The 20,885-nt window shown below is 47.2% G+C and overlaps 1 protein-coding gene across 1 annotated transcript in view; it reads left to right on the forward strand.

The window, feature by feature from the left end:
• The first annotated feature begins 900 nt into the window (after positions 1-900).
• The window catches only part of DHTKD1 (dehydrogenase E1 and transketolase domain containing 1), a 57,299-nt gene continuing 37,314 nt past the window's right edge, over positions 901-20,885 (forward strand). The window contains exons 1-5 of the mRNA XM_003257672.4: positions 901-1,165; positions 11,295-11,450; positions 14,137-14,348; positions 17,279-17,473; positions 18,733-19,002. Coding sequence (XP_003257720.2) covers positions 988-1,165; positions 11,295-11,450; positions 14,137-14,348; positions 17,279-17,473; positions 18,733-19,002 — 1,011 coding nt within the window. The 5' untranslated portion in view covers positions 901-987. The remainder of the gene's footprint in view (positions 1,166-11,294; positions 11,451-14,136; positions 14,349-17,278; positions 17,474-18,732; positions 19,003-20,885) is intronic.

Genomic DNA, 20,885 nt, shown 5'->3' on the forward strand with positions numbered 1-20,885 from the left:
TGGGATTACAGGCCTGAGCCACTGTGGCCAGTTTATGTTTGTTTTGTTTTGTTTTTTTTGTGACGGAGTTTCGCTCTTGTCGCCCAGGCTGGAGTGCAATGGCGCCATCTCAACTCACCGCAACCTCTGCCTCCCGGGTTCCAGCGATTCTCCTGCCTCAGCCTTCTGAGTAGCTGGGACCACAGGCACCCACCACTATGCCCGGCTAATTTTGTATTTTTAGTAGAGACGAGGTTTCTCCATGTTGGTCAGGCTGGTCTTGAACTCCCGACCTCAGGTGATCCGCCCGCCTCGACCTCCCAAAGTGCTGGGATTACAGGTGTGAGCCACCGCGCCCAATCTAATTTTTGTATTTTTAGTAGAGATGGGGTTTCGCCATGTTGGACAGGTTGGTCTCAAGCTCCTGACCTCAGATGATCCTCCTGCCTTGGCCTCCCAAAGTGTTAGAATTACAGGCGTGAGCCACCGCGCCCGGCCTCTCTTAATGTTTCTTAAGAAAACAAAAAAAATAGGGGTATTGATTTTGTAGCTGCGCTAAATAACCTTTGCTTTTTGTGTTCCCTGGTCTCAGTCCTAGCCATTTCCTATCCACCCTGTGGCTAATTTGTCCTTTCTGTAACAGACCCCCTAGACTGTGTCTATGCGGTTGGACAGAGGCGTGATGGGTGAACACTCCCGGCCGGAGACTACAGGCGCTGCAGCTACATCCAGTTTCGTACTGGGAGCAGGTGCCGCCCCGCGGAACACTTACTTGCCCCGCGCTGCGGTGTAGCAGAGCGGTCTCAGCCGCCCGCACCGCCCTGGAATCCCGCCCCAATCCTGGGCGTGGCTTCGCTGTGAGTGCTGCTGCCACGGATTGGCTTCCAGCGTCCGGCCCCTCGGCCAATCAGGGGTGGGGGCGTTGTCTGGGGGCGGGGCTCCGGCCTCCCCTTGGCGAGTCCCGGATTTACCAGGGCCGGTGGGACCCCTTCGGGCTCCCGCCTTAGCATGCTGGCAGGGAGATCGGTGAACATGGCCTCTGCTACTGCGGCAGCAGCACGACGGGGCCTCGGCCGGGCTCCCCCTCTCCTCTGGCGTGGCTACCAGACCGAGCGGGGCGTTTACGGCTACCGGCCGAGGAAGCCCGAGAGCCGCAAGCCCCAGGGCGCCCTGGAGCGCCCCCCAGGTCGGGGATGGGGCCTGGGCGGCGGGAGCGGGGCTGGGACGCAGAAGCTTCCCCTGGCCGACTTGCGGTGGGGTGTCGGGGTCGGGGAACCGGCCGCCGGCCTGAACGCGCGGCCGGTGGAGAGGAGGGGGAGGTGAGGGGAGCAGAGGGTAGGTGTGGGTGCGCAGTGTCGGGGTCATCCCCCGTCCGGCCTATGTAACTGAGGATCCTTGAGGTCCACGCTTGGGTGGTCTTCCCATCTTGCTGGTCCAGACCTGGTTTTGGAAGGGCTTTTCTTTCCTTTGTTGGAAACGTGTGAGAAAATCTTTTTTTCTTTTTCTTTCCTTTTTTTTTTTGAGAGGGAGTCTCGCTCTGTGGCCCAGGCTGGAGTACAGTGCTGTGCCCACAGCTCCCTGCAGCCTTGAACTCCTGGGCTCAAGCTATCCTTCCACCTCAGCGTCCTGAGTAGCTGGGGACACAGAGGGACCACCACGCCCGGCTTTTTTTTTTTCTTTTTTTCACTTGTAGTAGAGATGGGGTCCCACCATGTTGCCCAGGCTGATCTTGAAATGCTGAGCTCAAGCTGATCCTGCATCCTCGGTCTCCCAACGTGTTGGGATTACACGCTGAGCCACGGCACCCAGCCTAGAAAACCAACTCTTTAATGAGGCGGAGCTGTGGGAGAAGTAAAGTTTTAAGGTCTCCCAAGGATATATTTCCAGGACCATCTCTGAGGCTTTTATGTGAGCAGGTGGGGGGTCCAAGACTGCACTGCTTGGGAGAAGTGGGCAGTTAGTTCCAGACTTGGAAGACAGCCTGATATTTATTATGTATTTGTCTCCTTGTAGCTAGTCTGTTACTTTAATTTCAGAGTTTAACTCTTAACTCTGCTGAATTTGGAACTATGTGCTGGTGGGGTTTCTTTTCATTTTAGCCACTCTATTGACTCCTCGATATGTGCTGGTGGTTTTAATGAATTAACAGTCATGAGTATCAGTTTTTGGAACTTCTGTTGCATGCTCATTTGAGAGACTAATTTTGAGTATTTGGTTTATACTCTAAAATTATTGTATCATTATTTATCCTCACGGAGTAGAAGATAAATACAGATTGCTTATTAGAGGAAAATCATTTGGCATCTTTGATCTGATCATTAGATTAACGTTGAAGATCCCCTTCAGCATCTGGGCACCTGACCTTTGAATGTTCCATCAATCACACACTAGAACTTCAATATTTTGCTCTTCACTTCGGAGGGCATTTAAAATAAACCTCGTATCTCTGTCTCTCTCTCGTTTTTTAATCCTAAAATGGAGTCTGGCTTTGTCGCCCAGGCTGGAGTGCAGTGGCACGATCTTGGCTCACTGCAACCTCCGTCTCCCGGGTTCAAGCGATGGTCCTGCCGCAGTGTTCTGAGTAGCTGGGATTACAGGCACCCGCCACCATGCCCAGCTAATTTTTGTATTTTTAGTAGAGATGGGGCTTCACCATGTTGGCCAGGCTGGTCTTGAACTCCTGACCTGCAGTGATCCACTGGCCTTCGCCTCCTAAAGTGCTGGGATTACAGGCATGAGCCAGCCACCGTGCCTGGCCAAGAGGATACCTCCTTTTTGCAGAGCCAAATTCCCCTTCCTGTCTACTTCCTCATTAGGGAGCTCCAACTTGACCTCATCTTTCTTCTTGGGCCTTCCTGAAAGTGACAAGAAACAATGAACATACCCTCCTGAGCTACAGGTTTCAAGGGCATGTAGTCTGCCTCAGTTTCACCAAATGTTTTGTCCTGTAGGATAACACTGCCCATCAGCTTTCTAGGTGGAAATACCTGTGTCCTTGGTACCCATTGCCTGGCTGCTAATCCAATGCCATATATATTTTTAGGCTCTGTTAGGGCAGCAACCCACCTCTGGTACCAAATTCTGTATTAGATTGGAAGAGTTCAGGTGTTGTGATATACACAGAGAAGGGATATTTTCTTTCCTTCCCCTTAAGGTCATGACCCAGAAGTTGCATACATTGCTGCCACGTTCTCATTGTCCAAAACTTAGTCACATGGCCACCAGGTTATGGGGAAGGCTGGGAAGTGGCTCTTTATTCTGGGTGGCCATATACTGGGCTCTCTATTACTATCAAAGAGAGGGGAGAATGGAATTTGGGAATTGTAGCAGTCTCTGCCACAGAGGTATTATAGTAATCTGGGATGAGCAATCCACCTTTATCTTTTTCACCTCATATTTCATATCAAATCTTTTTATTTTTTAAATTTTATTTATTAGGCCGGGCGCAGTGGCTCATGCCTGTAATCCCTGCACTTTGGGAGGCCAAGATGGGTGGATCACGAGGTCAGGAGTTCAAGACTAGCCTGGCCAACATGGTGAAACCTCGTCTCTACCAAAAATACAAAAATTAGCCGGGCGTGGTGGCAGACGTGGGGCTGGGCGCAGTGATTCACGCCTGTAATCCCTGCACTTTGGGAGGCCGAGGCAGGCAGATCACTTGAAACAGGGTCTCACCATGTTGCCCAGGCTGGTCTCGAACTCCTGTCCTTAGGTAATATGCCTGCCTCAGCCCCCTAAAGTGTTGGGATTATAGGCGTGAGCCACCGTGTCCAGCCCCAAATAATTTATACTTCCTAAGGAATGAAAAGAGGGTTCTATATATGCAATTTATTTGTGACATATAGTATATTTGCATTTTGTATGTGCAAACATAACATTAATTATCAAGTATCTTTATATATGGGGCAACATATTAAACTGTTACTGTGTTTTATTTTTATTTTTGAGACGAGGTCTTGCTATGTCACCTAGTCTGGAGCGCAGTGGTGCAGTCACAGCTCACTTCAGCGTGCACCCGGTTCACTGGTCTTCTTTCTTCATATGTTTATCTTCTTCATGTGTTTATCACCATGCCCGGTTCACTGGCCTTCTTTCTTCATATGTTTATCTTGGCTAAAATAAATGTCTACATAGGATGACCACATCATTCACTAAGACTTCCCTTGTATTAAGGCTTTAAAGAGATATTGAGGCTGGACGTGGTGGCTCATGCCTGTAATCCCAGCACTTTGGGAGGCCGAGCTGGGAAGATCACTTGAGGCCAGAAGTTCGAGACCACCCTGGCCAACATGGTGAAACCCCATCTCTACTAAAAATACAAAAATTGGCCTGGTGGTGTGTGCCTATAATACCGGCTACTCAGGAGGCTGAGTCAGGAGAATCACTTGAACCTGGGAGGCTGAGGTTGCAATGAGCTGAGATGAGGCCACTGCACTCCAGCCTGGGTGGCAGGGCAAGACTCTTGTCTCAATAAATAAATAAATATGTACAAATAAATAAATAAATAGATATTGAATTTGCCTCTAGTAAGCTTTTGGATGGCAGTGGTTTCACTAGTTACAATTTGACCCATGATGAGTGTTCTTTGTAACTAGGTATTTGTAACAGCTTGTACTTTCACCTCTGTAAACCTCAATTTCCAAGGAAACTTGAATTTATTTATCAACAATGCCAATTTAAAATGGAGGTGGGTTTAGGAGTAGTGATTCACGGGTGTTCTTTATTTTTGAGATGGAGTTTTGCTCGTCTTGCTGAGGCTGGAGTACAATGGCATGATCTCGGCTCACCACAACCTCCACCTCCTGGGTTCAAGTGATTCTCCTGCCTCAGCCTCCTGAGTAGCTGGGACTACAGGCATGTACCACCATGCCTGGCTAATTTTGTATTTTTAGTAGAGACGGAGTTTCTCTGTGTTGGTCAGGCTGGTCTCCAACTCCCAACCTCATGTGATCCACCCACGTTGGCCTCCCAGAGTGCTTGCATTACAGGCATAAGCCACCATGCCGGACCTGTTTATTGGTTTTTTTGAGACACAGTCACTCCGTGGCCCAGGCTGGATTGCAGTTGGGCGATCTTGGCTCACTGCAACCTTTGCCTCCTGGGTTCAAGTGATTCTCTTGCCTCAGTCTCCTGAGTAGCTGAGATTACAGGCATGTGCCACCCCGCCCAGCTAATTTTTGTATTTTTAGTAGAGATGTGGTTTCACCATGGTGGCCAGGGTGGTATCAAACTCCTGACCTCAAGTGACTCACTAACCTCTGCCTCCCAAAGTTCTGGGATTATAGGTATAAGCCACCGCACCCAACCCATGAAAATATTAGCTCTTTTACTTTTTTTTTTTTTTGGACAGGGTCTCGCTCTGTCACCCAGGCTGGAGTGCAGTGGCATGATCTCGGCTCACTGCAACCTCTACCTCCTGGGTTTAAGAGATTCTCCTGCCTCAGCCTCTTGAGTAGCTGGGACTACAGGTGCTCACCACCATGCCTGGCTGATTTTTGTATTTTTAGTAGAAACAGGGTTTCGCATATTGGCCAAGCTAGTCTTGAACTCCTGAGCTCAAGCCATCTGCCTTCAACCAGGCTTTTCTGAAGGCCGCAGTCTCTGGCTAGCTCTTTTCTCATGAGCTATCTCTCAATTCCGAGTTTCAAAATCTGGAAAAGCTCAGTCTGGCCTAGCTTGACTCAGCCTCTCCAGCAGCAAGGCAGACTGGAGTAATGTGTGCATGCCCACCGGGCCCCACAGCTTGGCATGGGAGGGTGCACAGTGAGGGAGAAGAAGCTGCTTCAGCTCTTGTACTCTAAGTTTGAGGGCTCTGAAAAGCTTTTATCATGAAGCATGACTGTTGATCTCAGGACTTCATTCAAATAATAACAAGTATTTCTTGAGCGTCTACCATGTGTTAGTCTTCTTAGCCAGAAGCATGCCTCCGATATTCTCCTTTATTTTTAAGAGGAGTGCAGGCGTGTATCTGCTGTTGTTTTCTCTATTCTCTCTGGCTTCGTTAGGGACTTAAACATCAAATCTAATTCCTGTGACCTTTTGCAGATATTATGAACAGTAAACTGTTTGGGTGGTATTACGCCTAATGTAAAGGTATTCATTTTTCTCTTGTAGTAATTCTTTCATTTCTGCAGTAATAGAAAGTTTTGTTTTTGTTTTTGTTTTGTTTTTGTTTTGTTTTGTTTTCTTTGAGACACTCTGTGTCGCCCAGGCTGAGTGCCGTGGCACAATTACAGCTTACCACAGCCTCAGACTCCTGGGCTCGAGTGATCCTCCCACCTCAGTCTCCTCAGTAGCTGAGATCACAGGCACGTGCCACCGCAACCAGCTAATTTTTGTATTTTTTTGTTTTGTTTTTGAGACAGAGTCTCAGTCTCGCTCTGTCGCCCAGGCTGGAGTGCAGTGGCACGATCTCTGCTCACTGCAAGCTCCGCCTCCCAGGTTCACGCCATTCTCCTGCTTCAGCCTCCTGTGTAGCCAAGACTACAGGCGCCCGCCACCATGCCTGGCTAATTTTTTTGTATTTTTAGTAGAGATGGGGTTTCAGCGTGTTAGCCAGGATGGTCTCGATCTCCTGGCCTTGTGATCCGCCCGCCTGGGTCTCCCAAAGTGCTGGCATTACAGGTGTGAGCCACTGCGCCCGTCCAATTCTTGTATTTTTTGTAGAGACAGGGTCTCACTCTGTTGCCCAGGCCGGTCTCAAACCCTTGACCTCAAGAGGCCCTCCTGCCCCAGCCTCCCAAAGTGATTACAGGTGTGAGCCACAGTGGCCATCCAGTAATAGGAAGTATTTTATGAATAATTCTATTGCTGTGCTCTCATTCTTTTAAATTTTATTTTTATTTATTTTTCTATCCTTCCAGAGAAAAAGAATTAAATCTTTTAATTTCGTTCTTTATTATAAAGGTAGTACAGTTGAAGTACGTTTTATCTAGAGCGTTTGAAATTGGAACTTGATCAGTTAATTCCATTTATTTTTATTTTGCTTCTTTTTTTTACTTCTTTTTTTTTTCTTTTAAAACAATTTTGACAGAGCGAGACTCCGTCTCAAAAAAAAAAAAAAGAAAAAAGAAAATAAAGCAATCTGAATGCAAAATCTCTAGATTTTTCTGATTTCTCCCCCTAATTTTACTTTTTCCCACAGCAACTGGCTTAGGGACAAATAGAACTGATTCTTATAAGCACAAAGTCAACTGATGAGAGCAGTGCTGCATATGCTAGAGAGAAGCCACAAACCAAAGCTTTTAGAGTGCGTCAGGCAGCAAGTCCACTAAATGGCTGCATTTGAAAGAGCTTTATTGCCGGGTGTGGTGGCTCACGCCTGTAATCCCAGCACTTTGGGAGGCCGCGGTGGGCGGATCACGAGGTCAGGAGATACAGACTATCCTGGCTAACACGGTGAAACCCCGTCTCTACTAAAAATACAAAAAAATTAACTGGATGTAGTGGCACAAGCCTGTAGTCCCAGCTACTCGGGAGGCTGAGGCAGGAGAATCGCTTGAACCCAGGAGGCAGAGGTTGCAGTGAGCCGAGATGGTACCACTGCACTCCAGCCTTGGCAACAGAGCAAGACTCTGTCTCAAAAAAATTAAAAAAAAAAAAAAAAAAAAAAGAGCTTTATTAGGCTGGGCGCGGTGGCTCACGCCTGTAATTCCAGCACTTTGGGAGGCCGCGACGGGCGGATCACGAGGTCAAGAGATCAAGACCATCCTGGCTAACACAGTGAAACCCCGTCTCTACTAAAAATACAAAAAATTAGCCAGGCGTGGTGGCGGGCGCCTGTAGTCCCAGCTACTTGGGAGGCTGAGGCAGGAGAATGGCGTGAACCCGGGAGGCGGAGCATGCAGTGAGCCGAGGTCACGCCACTGCACTCCAGCCTGGGCGACAGAGCGAGACTCCATCTCAAAACAAACAAACAAAAAAAAGAGTTTGTACATGTTCACTGTGGAAAACTGCGAGAATACAGTAAGCAAAAAATAACAAATCTGCCTGGGTGTGATGACATGCACCTGTAATCCCAGCTACTTGGGAGGCTGAGGGAGGAGGATCTCTTGAGACCAGGAGTTTGAGTCCAGCCTGGGCAATATAGCCAGACCCTGTTTCTTTTTTCTTCTTTCTTTTTTTTTTGGGACGGAGTTTCACTGTGTTGCCCAGGCTGGAGTGCGGTGACGCAATCTCCATTCACTGCAAACTCCGCCTCCCGGGTTTACACCGTTCTCCTGCCTCAGCCTCCCGAGTAGCTGGGACTACAGGCGCCCGCCACCACGCCTGGCTAATTTTTTGTATTTTTGTAGAGACGGGGTTTCACCGTGTTAGCCAAGATAGTCCTGATCTCCTGACCTCGTGATCTGCCTGCCTCCGCCTCCCAAAGTGCTAGGATTACAGACATGAGCCACCAAGCCCGGCCAGCCTGACCCTGTTTTTGATGAAAAAAAAAAAAGGAAGAAAAAAGAACAAGTCAGCAATTTCTTCATAGGATTATCACTTACATTTTTGATCAGTTTCTTTTGTTTATGAAATATGTGTGTGCATATATATAAGTATATATAATTACATATACTAATATATATAGTAAAAGATAAAATATATATTATAAACTACTCGTATATACATACACAGTGTAACAACGTAGTGCATGCTTTATATATTGTGGTCATTCATTAAGAGTTTTTTGGGTTTTTTTTGAGATGGAGTTTCATGCTCGTCACCCAGGCTGGAGTACAATGGCACAACCTCGGATCACTGCAACCTCTGCCTCCGGGGTTCAAGCGATTCTCCTGCTTCAGCCTCCTGAGTAGCTGGGATTACAGGCATCTGCCACCAGGCCTGGCTAATTTCTTGATTTTAGTAGAGACAGGGTTTCACCATGTGGGCCAGGCCGGTCTCAAACTCCTGACCTCAGGTGATGAGGTCACCTTGGCCCGCCTTGGCCTCCCAAAGTGCTGGGATTACAGGCATGAGCCACTGTGCCGGCCATTCATTAAGTCTTGATGCTTTTTCATCAATCATTCTTCTACAATATTATTTTTTAATGGCTGTCGGCAATTTGAGATGAGTTAGTGCCATTGCTTGTCCCTCAGAGGATGGGTTTATAAAGACAGAACTAATGATAGGGGGCTGTCAGTGAAGAATGAGGAGGGCCTACCTTTGTCTTCAAGATGGGAGGGTGCGGGTGAGGGCCACTGAGTGCCTTCACGTTGTACTCATGCCCTCTAGGGACAGCCAAGTTCTGATTAAGCCCAGGAGTGTGAGGAACGTTCAGAGAGCTGGGGAGTACCAATATTTTATGTATTTTATTTTTTAGAGATGGGATCTTGCTCTCTCACCCAGGCTAGAGTGCAGTGGTGAGATTCCAGCTCACTGCAGCCTCGAATTCCTGGGTTCAAGCTCCTCCTTCAGCCTCTTGAGTAGTTGGGATTATAGGTGTGCACCACCATGCCTGGCTACCAATATTTCGAGATGGGCAAAGAGAAGTCCCCCAAAAGTGACTGAGGTTGAGTAGCTCTGGAGTTAGAAAGAAAATCAGGTTCCTGCAATGCTGTAGAGCCCAGGGAAGAATATGTTCTTAAAAGGAGAGAGTGGGAGCTGGGCGCGGTGGCTCACGCCTGTAATCCAAGCACTTTGGGAGGCCGAGGGGGCTGGATCACGAGGTCAGGAGATTGAGACCATCCTGGCCAACATGGTGAAACCCGATCTCTACTAAAATACAGAAAATTAGCCGGGTATGGTGGCACGCACCTGTAGTCCCAGCTACTCGGAAGGCTGAGGCAGGGGAATAACTTGAACCTGGGAGGCAGAGACTGCAGTGAGCCAAGATTGCGCCACTGCACTCCAGCCTGGCGACAGTGAGACTCCGTCTCAAAAAAAAATAACAAAATAAAAAAATAAAAGGTGAGAGTGGCCCACAGGGCCGTGCTTTAGACATAGTCTATCTGGATTTTAGCCACAAATATGAAGGCTTCCTACTTCATATGACAGTGATGGAGAACTTGAATAAGGTTCAAAATAGAATCCTTAGCAGTTTATAGGACTAACTCCCAAGCTGAAATCAGTTCATTTCCTGGGATGGTTTGATTTGTTTATTTGACCTATTATGGCATCACCTAACTGCTGTATTAGTGCAAACACATCCTGTGCGTGTTCAACACCTCTGTGTTCTTTCCTCACTAAACCTGCTACAAGTAAAGAGGTGTGCTTTGGCAGTGCCTAGAATACAAACCCAAATGCATAGATGGCTCTGAAATCATTCCATGGCAATGCTTGTTCATAAAATAGACCTTAGAAGTTTTAAAATATGTGGGCCGGGTGCAGTGGCTCACGCCTGTAATCCCAGCACTTCGGGAGGCCATGGCAGGCAGATCACGAGGTCAGGAGATCAAGACCATCCTGGCTAACACGGTGAAACCCTGTCTCTACTAAAAATACAAAACATTAGCCGGGTGTGGTGGCGGGCGCCTGGAGTCCCAGCTACTCGGGAGGTTGAGGCAGGAGAATGACTTGAACCTGGGGGGCGCAGGTTGCAGTGAGCCAAGATTGCACCACTGTACTCCAGCCTGGGCGACAGAGCAAGACAACGTCTCAAAAAAAAAAAAAAAAGTTTGAAAATATGCTAACAATTGTCTCTGGGTTCTGAAAATAAAAACACAAATTGTAAAAATGTGTTTCTTGGCCTTCTTTGGGAGGCCAAGGTGAATTAATCACTTGAGCTCAGGGGTTCAAGACCAACCTGGGCAACATGGTTAAACTCCATCTCGACCAAAAAAAAAAAATTAGCCAGGTGTGGTGGTGCATGCCTGTAGTCCCAGCTACTCGGGAGGATGAGGCAGGAGGATCACTTGAGCCCAAGTTGCAGTGAGCTATGATGGTTCTTGGCCGGGCGCGGTGGCTCACGCCTGTAATCCCAGCACTTTGGGAGGCCGAGGTGGGCGGATCACAAGGTCAGGAGATCAAGACCACCCTGGCTAACACGGTGAAAGCCCATCTCTACTAAAAATACAAAACAATTAGCCGGACTACTTGGGAGGCTGAGGCAGGAGAATGGCATGAACCCGGGAGGCGGAGCTTGCATTGAGCCTAGATTGCACCACTGCACTCCAGCCTGGGCACCAGAGCGAGACTGTCTCAAAAAGAAAAAAAAAAAAAAGTGATGGTTCTACTGCACTCTAGCCTGGGCAATAGAACAAGACCCTATAAAATAAATAAATAAATGAAAAGTAAGGTGTCTAGGGCTGTAAGAGCTTCTTTGAAAAACTGATTTTTGAGATTTGTAGTCGTCTCCTAAACTGTTTGTATTTTTAAATTTTCCCCTGATTTAGTTGATCACGGCCTTGCCAGGTTGGTGACAGCATATCGCGAGCATGGTCATAAAGCTGCCAAAATCAACCCCCTCTTCACTGGACAAGCCCTGCTGGAGAATGTGCCTGAAATCCAAGCCCTGGTGCAGGCACTGCAGGGACCCTTCCACACGGCAGGTATGGCTTCTGCATAGCAGACGGGAGCACGGAGCTGCACACCAGGCCAGGCTCCTGCCTCTGTTCTTGAAGAAGCGGCATCCCCACCGGAGCTGAGGCTCCCACAGGTGTGAGGAGACCCAAGGGGCACACTGAAGTGTGGTCAGGGAGGAGCATTCTTGGGATTCTAGAAGTTCTGAGGAGGCCTGTTTTCTCAACATTCAACAACATTGAATTGGCTGGGCACAATGGCTGACACCCATAATCCCAGCACTTTGGGAGCCTGAGGTGGGAGGGTCATTTGAGCCCAGCAGTTTGAGACCAACCTGGGTAACATAGTGAGACTGTCTCCACAAAAAAAAAAAAAAAAAAAAAAAAAAATTAGCTGGGCATGGTGGTGCATGCCTGTAATTCCAGGCACTCCAGAGGCAGAGATGGGAGGATCGTTTGAGCCTGGGAGGTCAAGGCTGCAGTGAGGCTTGATCATGCTACTGCACTCCAGCCTGGGCAACAGAGTGAGACCCTGTCTGAAAAAACAAACAAACAAAAAACCTTGAACTCTAAAGTGCCATATGTTTAGCATATGTCAATTTATTCTCAAAACCACTCCCAAAAGTAGTTATTGTCCTCTTTATGTTGTAGATGGAGAAACAAAGAGAACTTATATAACTCATAGCTGCTCAGTGGCAGAGGTGGGGTGAAATCCAGGGCTGCTTCCATTCCAAAGCTGGCACCCCCTCATTCTGTTTTCTTTCCCAGCATGGGAACTTCGAAAAAGTTGGGCCTGCATCATCAGTCATGATTTCAGGGTCCTACCTCATGTTACTTTTTGAAGTTAATCTTGCAAATATCAAATTCTGATTGTGTGTATCAGTGAGTCATGTTTCAGTCATCTAATGCCGTGTAATAAACTACTCCAAGACATAGTGGCATTTAAACCCTCAACGATCATTTTAGTGTCTCTTAGGGTTCGGGGGGTTACCTGGGCTTTGCAAGGTGATAGTTTTCTCTCTTTTTTCTTTTTTTTTTTGAGAAGGGCCTCCAAAGGCCCTTTTCTTGAGCCTCTGCAGAAAGAACTGATTCCTCAGCACCTCATAAAAGCAAACGAGTTAATGTGGAAAACATTAAGTGACATGATTAATGACTCAGCTGGAATATAGTGGGGATGCATCTAACTTCCTCAAAAGACCAATACTTTAAATCTTTTTATACAAAAAAGAAATACAATAAACTTTGTTGTAAGAAACCATAAGCCGGCTGGGCGTGGTGGCTCACGCCTGTAGTCCCAACACTTTGGGAGGCTGAGGCGGGTGGAGCACGAGGTCAGGAGATCAAGACCATCCTGGCTAACACAGTGAAACCCCATCTCTACTAAAAAAAATACAAAAAAATTAGCTGAGCATGGTAGCAGGCACCTGTAGTCCCAGCTACTCAGGAGGCTGAGGCAGGAGAATGGCGTGAACCCGGGAGGCGGAGCTTGCAGTGAGCCAAGATCGCGCAACTGCACTCCAGCCTGGGCGACAGAGCGAGACTCCGTCTCTAAAACAAAAAAAGAAACCATAAGCCAGGGGTGTCTAATCTTTTGGCTTCCTTGGGCCACGTTGGAATTAGAATTGTCTTGGACCACACATAAAATACACTAACACTAATCATACCTAGTGAGCTAAAAAAAATCACAAAATCTCACAATGTTTTAAGAAAGTTTATTCATTTGTGTTGGGCCACATTCAAAGCTGTCCTGGGCCACATGCAGCCTTGGACAAGCTTGCTAAGCAATATAAAGTAAAGGTTGGGGCCGGGTGTGGTGGCTTATGCCTGTAATCTCAGCACTTTGGGAGGCCGAGGCAAGAGGTTCACCTGAGGACAGGAGTTCGAGACCAGCCTGGCCAAGATGGTGAAACCCCATCTATACTAAAAATACAAAAATTAGCCAGACATGGTGGTGTGCACATGTAGTCCCAGCTACTCGAGAGGCTGAGGCAGGAGAATCACTTGAACCCAGGAGGAAGAGGTTGCAGTGAGCCAAGATCGTGCCACTGCACTCCAGCCTGGGCAACAAGAGCAAAAACTCCATCACACACACACACACACACACACCCACACACACCCACACAAGAAATTACTGTAGAAACAAAACTTGGCATAAAGCAGCAGCAGGCTCTGTCCTTGTGAAGGAAGTAGGGGTTTTCTCCCCTTCTAGTTTTACTACTTCATGACCTTTGACCATATTTTTAGTTTTTTCTTTAGAAAAAAATCTAGTAAGCATTAATAATGACCCAAGTTATTTATTTATTTATTTATTTTGGGACGGAGCCTTGCTCTGTCGCCCAGGCTGGAGTGCAGTGGCGTGATCTTGGCTCACTACAACCTCTGCCTCCCGGGTTCAAGCAATTCTCCTGCCTCAGCCTCTTGAGTAGCTGGGACTACAGGCGCATGCTACCACGCCCAGCTAATTTTTGTAATTTTAGTAGAGACGGGGTTTTACCATCTTGGTCAGGCTGGGCTTGAACTCCTGACCTCAGGAGATCCACCCGCCTTGCCTCCCAAAGTGTTGAGATTACAGGTGTGAGTCACCGCACCCGGCCAATAATGACCCAAGTTATTAAGAACAAAGCACTCTGTGTTGAAGTAATTATTTTGGTATGTTCCAGAATTAACTTGCCACGTGATTATTTTTTAAAGTGACTCCTTTGATTGTATTTCACAGGATTATTGAACATGGGGAAGGAAGAGGCCTCACTTGAGGAGGTGTTAGTCTATCTCAATCGAATCTACTGTGGGCAGATTTCTATTGAAACCTCCCAACTTCAGAGCCAGGAGGAGAAAGACTGGTTTGCCAAGCGGTTTGAGGAACTGCAAAAGGAGACGTTTACCACAGAAGAGCGAAAACATCTGTCGAAACTAATGCTGGATTCTCAGGTAAAAAGGAGCATCTAGGCTGGGCGCGGTGGCTACTGCCTGTAATCCCAGCACTTTGGGAGGCCGAGGCAGGCAGATCACCTGAAGTCAGGAGTTCAAGACCAGCCTGACCAACATGGAGAAACCCCATCTCTACTAAAAATACAAAAATTAGCCAGGCATGGTGGTGCATGCCTGTAATCCTAGCTACTCGTGAGGCTGGGGCAGGAGAATTGCTTGAACCCAGGAGGCAGAGGTTGCAGTGAGCCGAGATCGCGCCATTGCACTCCAGCCTGGATAACAAGAGCGAAAACACAGTCTCAAAAAAAAAAAGGAGAATCTAATAGCAAGGGCATAGGTCAGCCTCACTGCCTATAAAGATATATAGCCTGGCTGACATAGAGAAACCCTGTCTCTACTAAAAATACAAAAATTAGCCAGGGGTGATGGTGCACACCTGTAATCCCAGCTAATCAGGAGGCTGGGGCATGAGAATCCCCGAACCTGGGAGGTAGAGGCTGCAGTGAGCTGAGATTGCGCCACTGCACTCCAGCCTGGGTGACAGAGCAAGACTCTGTCTCAAAAAAAAAAAAAAAGATAAATAACTACTGAAGAGAGGGAATTGAGCCATTAACTCTGAACTTAAATCCCTCATTACTTCAACACAACAGATCATAAAACACACACCATTTTATTATTTTATTTTTCCTCAGAGATCCTTGTTCTGAGCACATCATTTTATTCTAAGTAGCAAAATGTTGGTTGCCAAAATATTGACCTATTGGCTCTCCTCAGAGTCAAAATACTTCTTGTGTATGTGTCTACTCACTCTATAGAAGATGACAAGATCCTTAAGACCTTACTTCTGACTGGGCACAGTGGCTCGCGCCTGTCATCCCAGTCCTTTGGGAGGCTGAGGTGGGCGTATTGCTTGAGGTCAGGAGTTCAAGATCAGCCTGTAATGGGTGCAGGAAATCAACATGGCACATGGATACATATGTAACAAACCTGCACATTGTGCACATGTACCCTAAAACCCTAAAGTATAATAAAAAAAAAAAAAAAAAAAAAAAAAGATCAGCCTGGCCAACATGGTGAAACCCCATGTCTACTAAAAAAAAAAAAAAAATACAAAAAATTAGCCTGGTGTGGTGGAGCATACCTGTAGTCCTGACTACTTGGGTAGCTGAGGCAGAAGAATTGCTTGAACCCAGGAGGCGGAGGTTTCAGTGAGCTGAGATCGCACCACTGTAGTGAGCTGAGATTGCATCACTGCACTCCGGTCTGGGCAACAGAGCAAGACTCTGTCCAAAAAAAAAAAAAACAAACAACAACAAAAAACACACATAGTTCTTAAGGTTTTATTTATTTACTTTATTTTTATTTTTATTTTTTTGAGATGGAGTCTCGCCCTGTCGCCCAAGTAGCTGGGATTACAGGGGCGTGCCACCACACCCAGCTAATTTTTGTATTTTTTAGTCGAGACGGGGTTTCATCGTGTTGGCCAAGATGGTCTCGATCTCCTGAGTTCATGATCCACCTGCCTCGGCCTCCCAAAGTGCTGAGATTACAGGCATGAGCCACCATACCTGGCCTTTAAAAAAAAAATTTTTTTTAATTTATTTAAAATTTCTTTCTTTCTTTTTTTTTTTTTTTGAGATCAATTTTCCCTGTCACCCTGGCTGGAGTGCAGTGGTGTGATCTCAGCTCACTGTAACCTCCGCCTCCCAGGTTCAAGTCATTCTTCTGCCTCAGCCTCCCAAGTAGCTGGGACTACAGGTGCGTGCCATGATGCCTGGCTAATTTTTTGTATTTTTAGTAGAATGGGGTTTCACTGTGTTAGTCAGGATGGTCTCGATCTCCTGACCTCGTGATTCACCCCCCTCAGCCTTCCAAAGTGCTGGGATTACAGGCGTGAGCCACCGCGCCCGGCCTAAAATGTGTTAGCCAGGATGGTCTCGATCTCCTGACCTCGTGATCTGCCCACCTCGGCCTCCCAAAGTGCTGGGATTGAGGCGTGAGCCACCGCGACTGGCCTAAAATTTCTTTTAATATGTAAGCAAAAAAAAGTCTTTTGATAACAGGACATACTGTCACCATTCAGGGCTATGTATAGTTGCAGTCCTTGAGACAGTCTTGCTCTGTCACCCAGGCTGGAGTGCAGTGGCACGACCTCAGCTTACTGCAACCTCCGCCTCCTGGACTCAAGCAATTCTCCTGCCTCACCCTCCTGAGTAGCTGGGATTACGGGTGCGTACCACCACACCTGGCTAATTTTTATATTTTCAGTAGAGACGGGGTTTCACCATGTTGGCCAAGTCTTGAACTCCTGGCCTCAAGTGATCCACCCGCCTTGGCCTCCCAAAGTGCTGGGATTACAGACGTGAACCACCATGCCTGGCCTGGTCTTACTTCTTAAGAACTAAAGATACTTAAGTTCAGAACTTAATCTGAGATGATCAAAAGATGACATGTGGAAGAGAGGCTCAATACAAATGAATGGAACTGAACCTCTGTTGGGGCTGTGACCAGGGCTCTGGAATGTCAAGATGGCAAGAAGCCCCTTCCTAATAGTTTGGGTAGTTGGATAGTTTGCAGCCTTGATTCATACCATAGAGCCCCATGTGAAAACTGGGATACTGGGAAGAGGCAGCAGAAATCTAAGGCCTCGCTTCCAGTCCAGAAGAACACACATTCTAAGGGGGTTTCCTTGGGGTGAGTTATTCTGCCGCTCAGGTTATTCTCCTCGGCCCCTCCTGCTGTCCGGGATCCTTGGAAAGCCATCCTGCTGTGTCCATGTTATGTCTGTCTCTGGGATATGTAGTAAAGTGGCATTGCTGTGGCCACTTGGGGAGTGTGGGGCCATCTCACAACACACACAGACTTATCTGCCTTCCACCGGAGAAGCTGGCTGTCTCCAGGCAGCTCATGTCTCACATGATGTTCTGCAGGAGTTTGACCACTTTCTGGCCACCAAGTTCTCGACAGTGAAGCGATATGGAGGCGAAGGGGCTGAAAGCATGATGGGCTTTTTCCACGAGCTGCTGAAAATGTCGGCCTACAGCGGGATCACTGATGTCATTATTGGGATGCCCCATAGAGGGAGGCTGAATTTATTGACAGGCCTTCTGCAGTTCCCTCCAGAGGTAAGGTTACTCGCTGTGTTTCTCAGTAGCACTATATGATTGATTGTGACAGAATAAAACTGCTGGTTTCATTCTGGTGATAAATGATGTTGATGGTGAGGGCTGGGCACTGTGGCTCACACCTGCAATCCCAGTCTGTTGGGAGGATGAGGCAGGAGGATGGCTTGAATCTAGGAGTTTGAGACCACCCTGTGGAACAAAGTGAGACTTTGTCTCTATCAAAAATAAAATAAGTTAGCCAAGCATGGTGGCATGCACCTGTGTTCCCAGCTACTCAGGAGACTGAGGCCAGAGGATCACTTGAGCCCAGGAGTTTGAGGCTGCATGAGCTATAATCTCACCACTGTGCTCCAGGCTGGGCAACAAAGCAAGATGCTGCCTGAATATAAATAAATTTTTAAAAAGTAAAACTCATGATGATCATTCATTTTAGGAAGTCAACTAAGGCTAGGCAAGGTGGCTCACACCTGCAATCCCAGCACTTGGGAGGCTAAGGCAAGAGGAGTGCTTGAGTCCAGGAGTTCAAGACCAGCCTGGGTAACCTCGCAAAACTCTGTCCCTACAAAAATAAAAATTAGGTGGCATGGTCTCTACAAACATAAAAATTAGGTAGTGCACCTATGGTTCCAGCTACTCGGGAGGCTGGGATGGGAGGATCTCTTGAGTCCAGGAGATGGAGGCTGCAGTGAGCCGAGACTGTGCCACTGCCCTCCAGCCTGGAAGACAGAGCCAGATCCTGTCTCAAAAAAAAAAAAAAGAAGAAAGGCGACTAAGCATACGAGCAATCGGTCCAGGAGGTAGCTTAGACAGTTTAGTTAATTGACAGAGCTGGTATTTGGATTGGTTTTCCATATATTCTTACTTATTTATTTATTGAGACCTAATCTCGCTCTGTCACCCAGGCTGGAGTGCAGTGCCGTGATCTCGGCTCACTGTAACCTCCGCCTCCCAGGTTCAAGTGATTCTTATGCCTCAGCCTCTCGACTAGCTGGGATTACAGGCGCCTGCCACCACGCCCAACTTATTTTTTGTATTTTTAATGGAGACGGGGTTTCATCATGTTGACCGGGCTGGTCCCGAACTCCTGACCTCAAGTGATCTTCCCACCTCAGCCTCCCAAAGTGCTGGAATTACAGGCATAAGCCACCACTCCTGGCTTTAAATTTTCGTTTTCGTTGTATGATTTCAACTCAGCACTTCTTCCCTAGCCTCCATTGTGATGAATGCCATGTTTTTCCTTTTGAATGTATCCACAATAGCTGATGTTCCGTAAAATGCGAGGCTTAAGTGAATTTCCAGAGAATTTCTCAGCCACTGGAGACGTCCTGTCTCACCTGACCTCCTCTGTGGACCTGGACTTCGGGGCGCACCATCCCCTCCACGTGACGATGCTGCCCAATCCCTCGCACCTGGAGGCCGTCAACCCCGTGGCCATGGGCAAAACTCGTGGCAGGCAGCAATCTCGACAAGACGGCGATTACTCTCCAGACAACTCAGCCCAGCCGGGGGACAGGGTCATTTGCTTACAGGTACTTGGAGCTTCTGGAAGTGAGGCCAGAGGTGGGGAAAACTGGGAAGAATGTGTCGGTTGGGAGGGCTGAAAGCAGATGGCAGACATTCATGATGAAACTAAGATGACCTTTTGGAAAAAGATTCTGGGATTGTTTTAAAAACTAACAGGAGATTCTTGAGGTTTAGTCTTGGGGCAACTGGCTTTAGCCTGGGCCTTCCACTTCTGTTTTCCTTGCTTGGCTCATGAATTAACTTAGGGGTATGGGCTGGCAAACCTGCTCCTTCTGAGAGCACAGATGTCATTATTTCTCTGGAAGTATGGCTCTCCTGGAAACTTCGTGATATCCATACATCTAACAAGACAAGTGTGAAAAAAAAAAAGACTTTAAGTGTAGTTTTACTTCGTTTCTTGTTTACTTTATTATCTTTTCTTTTTTATTGCTTTTTATTTTGAGACCAAGGCTCGCTCTGTCACTCAGGCTGGAGTGCAGTGGCGAAATTTCAGCTCACTGCAACCTCTGCCTCCTGGGTTCAAGTGATTCTCCTGCCTCAGCCTCCCAAGTAGCTGGGACTACAGGCACGTGCCACCACGCTCAGCTAATTTTTGTATTTTTAGTAGAGACAGGGTTTCACCATGTTGGCCAGCCTGGTCTCGAACTCCTGACCTCAAGTGATCCTCCCACCTCAGCCTCCCAAAGTGCTGAGATTACAGGCATGAGCCACACTATACCTGGCCTATTTTTTTTTTTTTTTTTTGCCTGTTTATTTTAAAATGAAGGTCTTTGGCATTAAGGCAAATAACACAAATGATCAGTGTGGTTCGTTCTTCTTCTACCCTGTCTCCCAGTTTTTGGTAACACAACAAGTATCTTTTAGAGGTTTGGGCTGTGGTGGTGTTTCTTCTGTGAGTATTCATTTAAATATGAACCTTTAACTACAGGAGATCATGAACGCTGGATTTCAGAATCAGTCTTCAAATTCCACAGAAATAGATAAATATATAAGGCAACCAAATATTCTATTATGCCTATGAATAGCCACGTTATCTTATGCATTTTAATTTTTCACAGGCCAGAAACATGTAGTGAATAAATTGGGAGTAGGCAGAATTGGATTTCATTATGATATGGCCGGCCCTTCCTTCCTTCCTTCCTTCCTTTTTTCCTTCCTTCCTTCCTTGCTTCCTTCCTTTTTTCCTTCCTTCCTTCCTTGCTTCCTTCCTTCCTTTTTTCCTTCCTTCCTTCCTTGCTTCCTTCCTTTTTTCCTTTCTTCCTTCCTTGCTTCCTTCCTTTTTTCCGTCCTTCCTTCCTTCCTTTTTCTTTCCTTCCTTCTCTCCTTCCTTCCTTCCCTCCTTCCTTCCTTCCTTCCTTCCTTCTTCTTTCTCTCTCTTTCTTTCAAGATGAGGTCTCAATCTTTTGTCCAGGCGGGAGTGCAATGGTGCAATCATAGCTCACTGCAGCCTCAAATGCCTGGGCTCAAGCAATCTTCCTGTCTCAGCCTCCTGAGTAGCTGGGCCTACAGGTGCGTGCCATCATACCTGGCTGATTTATTTTATTTTATTTTGTGGAGACATGATCTTGCTGGGTTGGCCAAGCTGGTTTCAAATTCCTAGCTTCAAGCAACCCTCCTGCCTTGGCCTCCCAAAGTGTAGATATTACAGGTGTGAACCACTGCACCTGGCCTGATAGGGTGTTTCTAAATAGAAATCTTGAAATCATCAGCCAGACATTCTGTTTACCTTTCACATAATTTATAATACTCTATTTTAATCCTTCATTTTTACCCAGTACATTGAGCTGATCTTAAGACTGTGATGGCGGGCGCCTGTAGTCCCAGCTACGTGGGAGGCTGAGGCAGGAGAATGGCATGAAGCCGGGAGGCGGAGCTTGCAGTGAGCCGA

The sequence above is a fragment of the Nomascus leucogenys genome, chromosome 9 (assembly GCF_006542625.1).
Source record: "Nomascus leucogenys isolate Asia chromosome 9, Asia_NLE_v1, whole genome shotgun sequence".
Lineage (NCBI taxonomy): Eukaryota > Metazoa > Chordata > Mammalia > Primates > Hylobatidae > Nomascus > Nomascus leucogenys.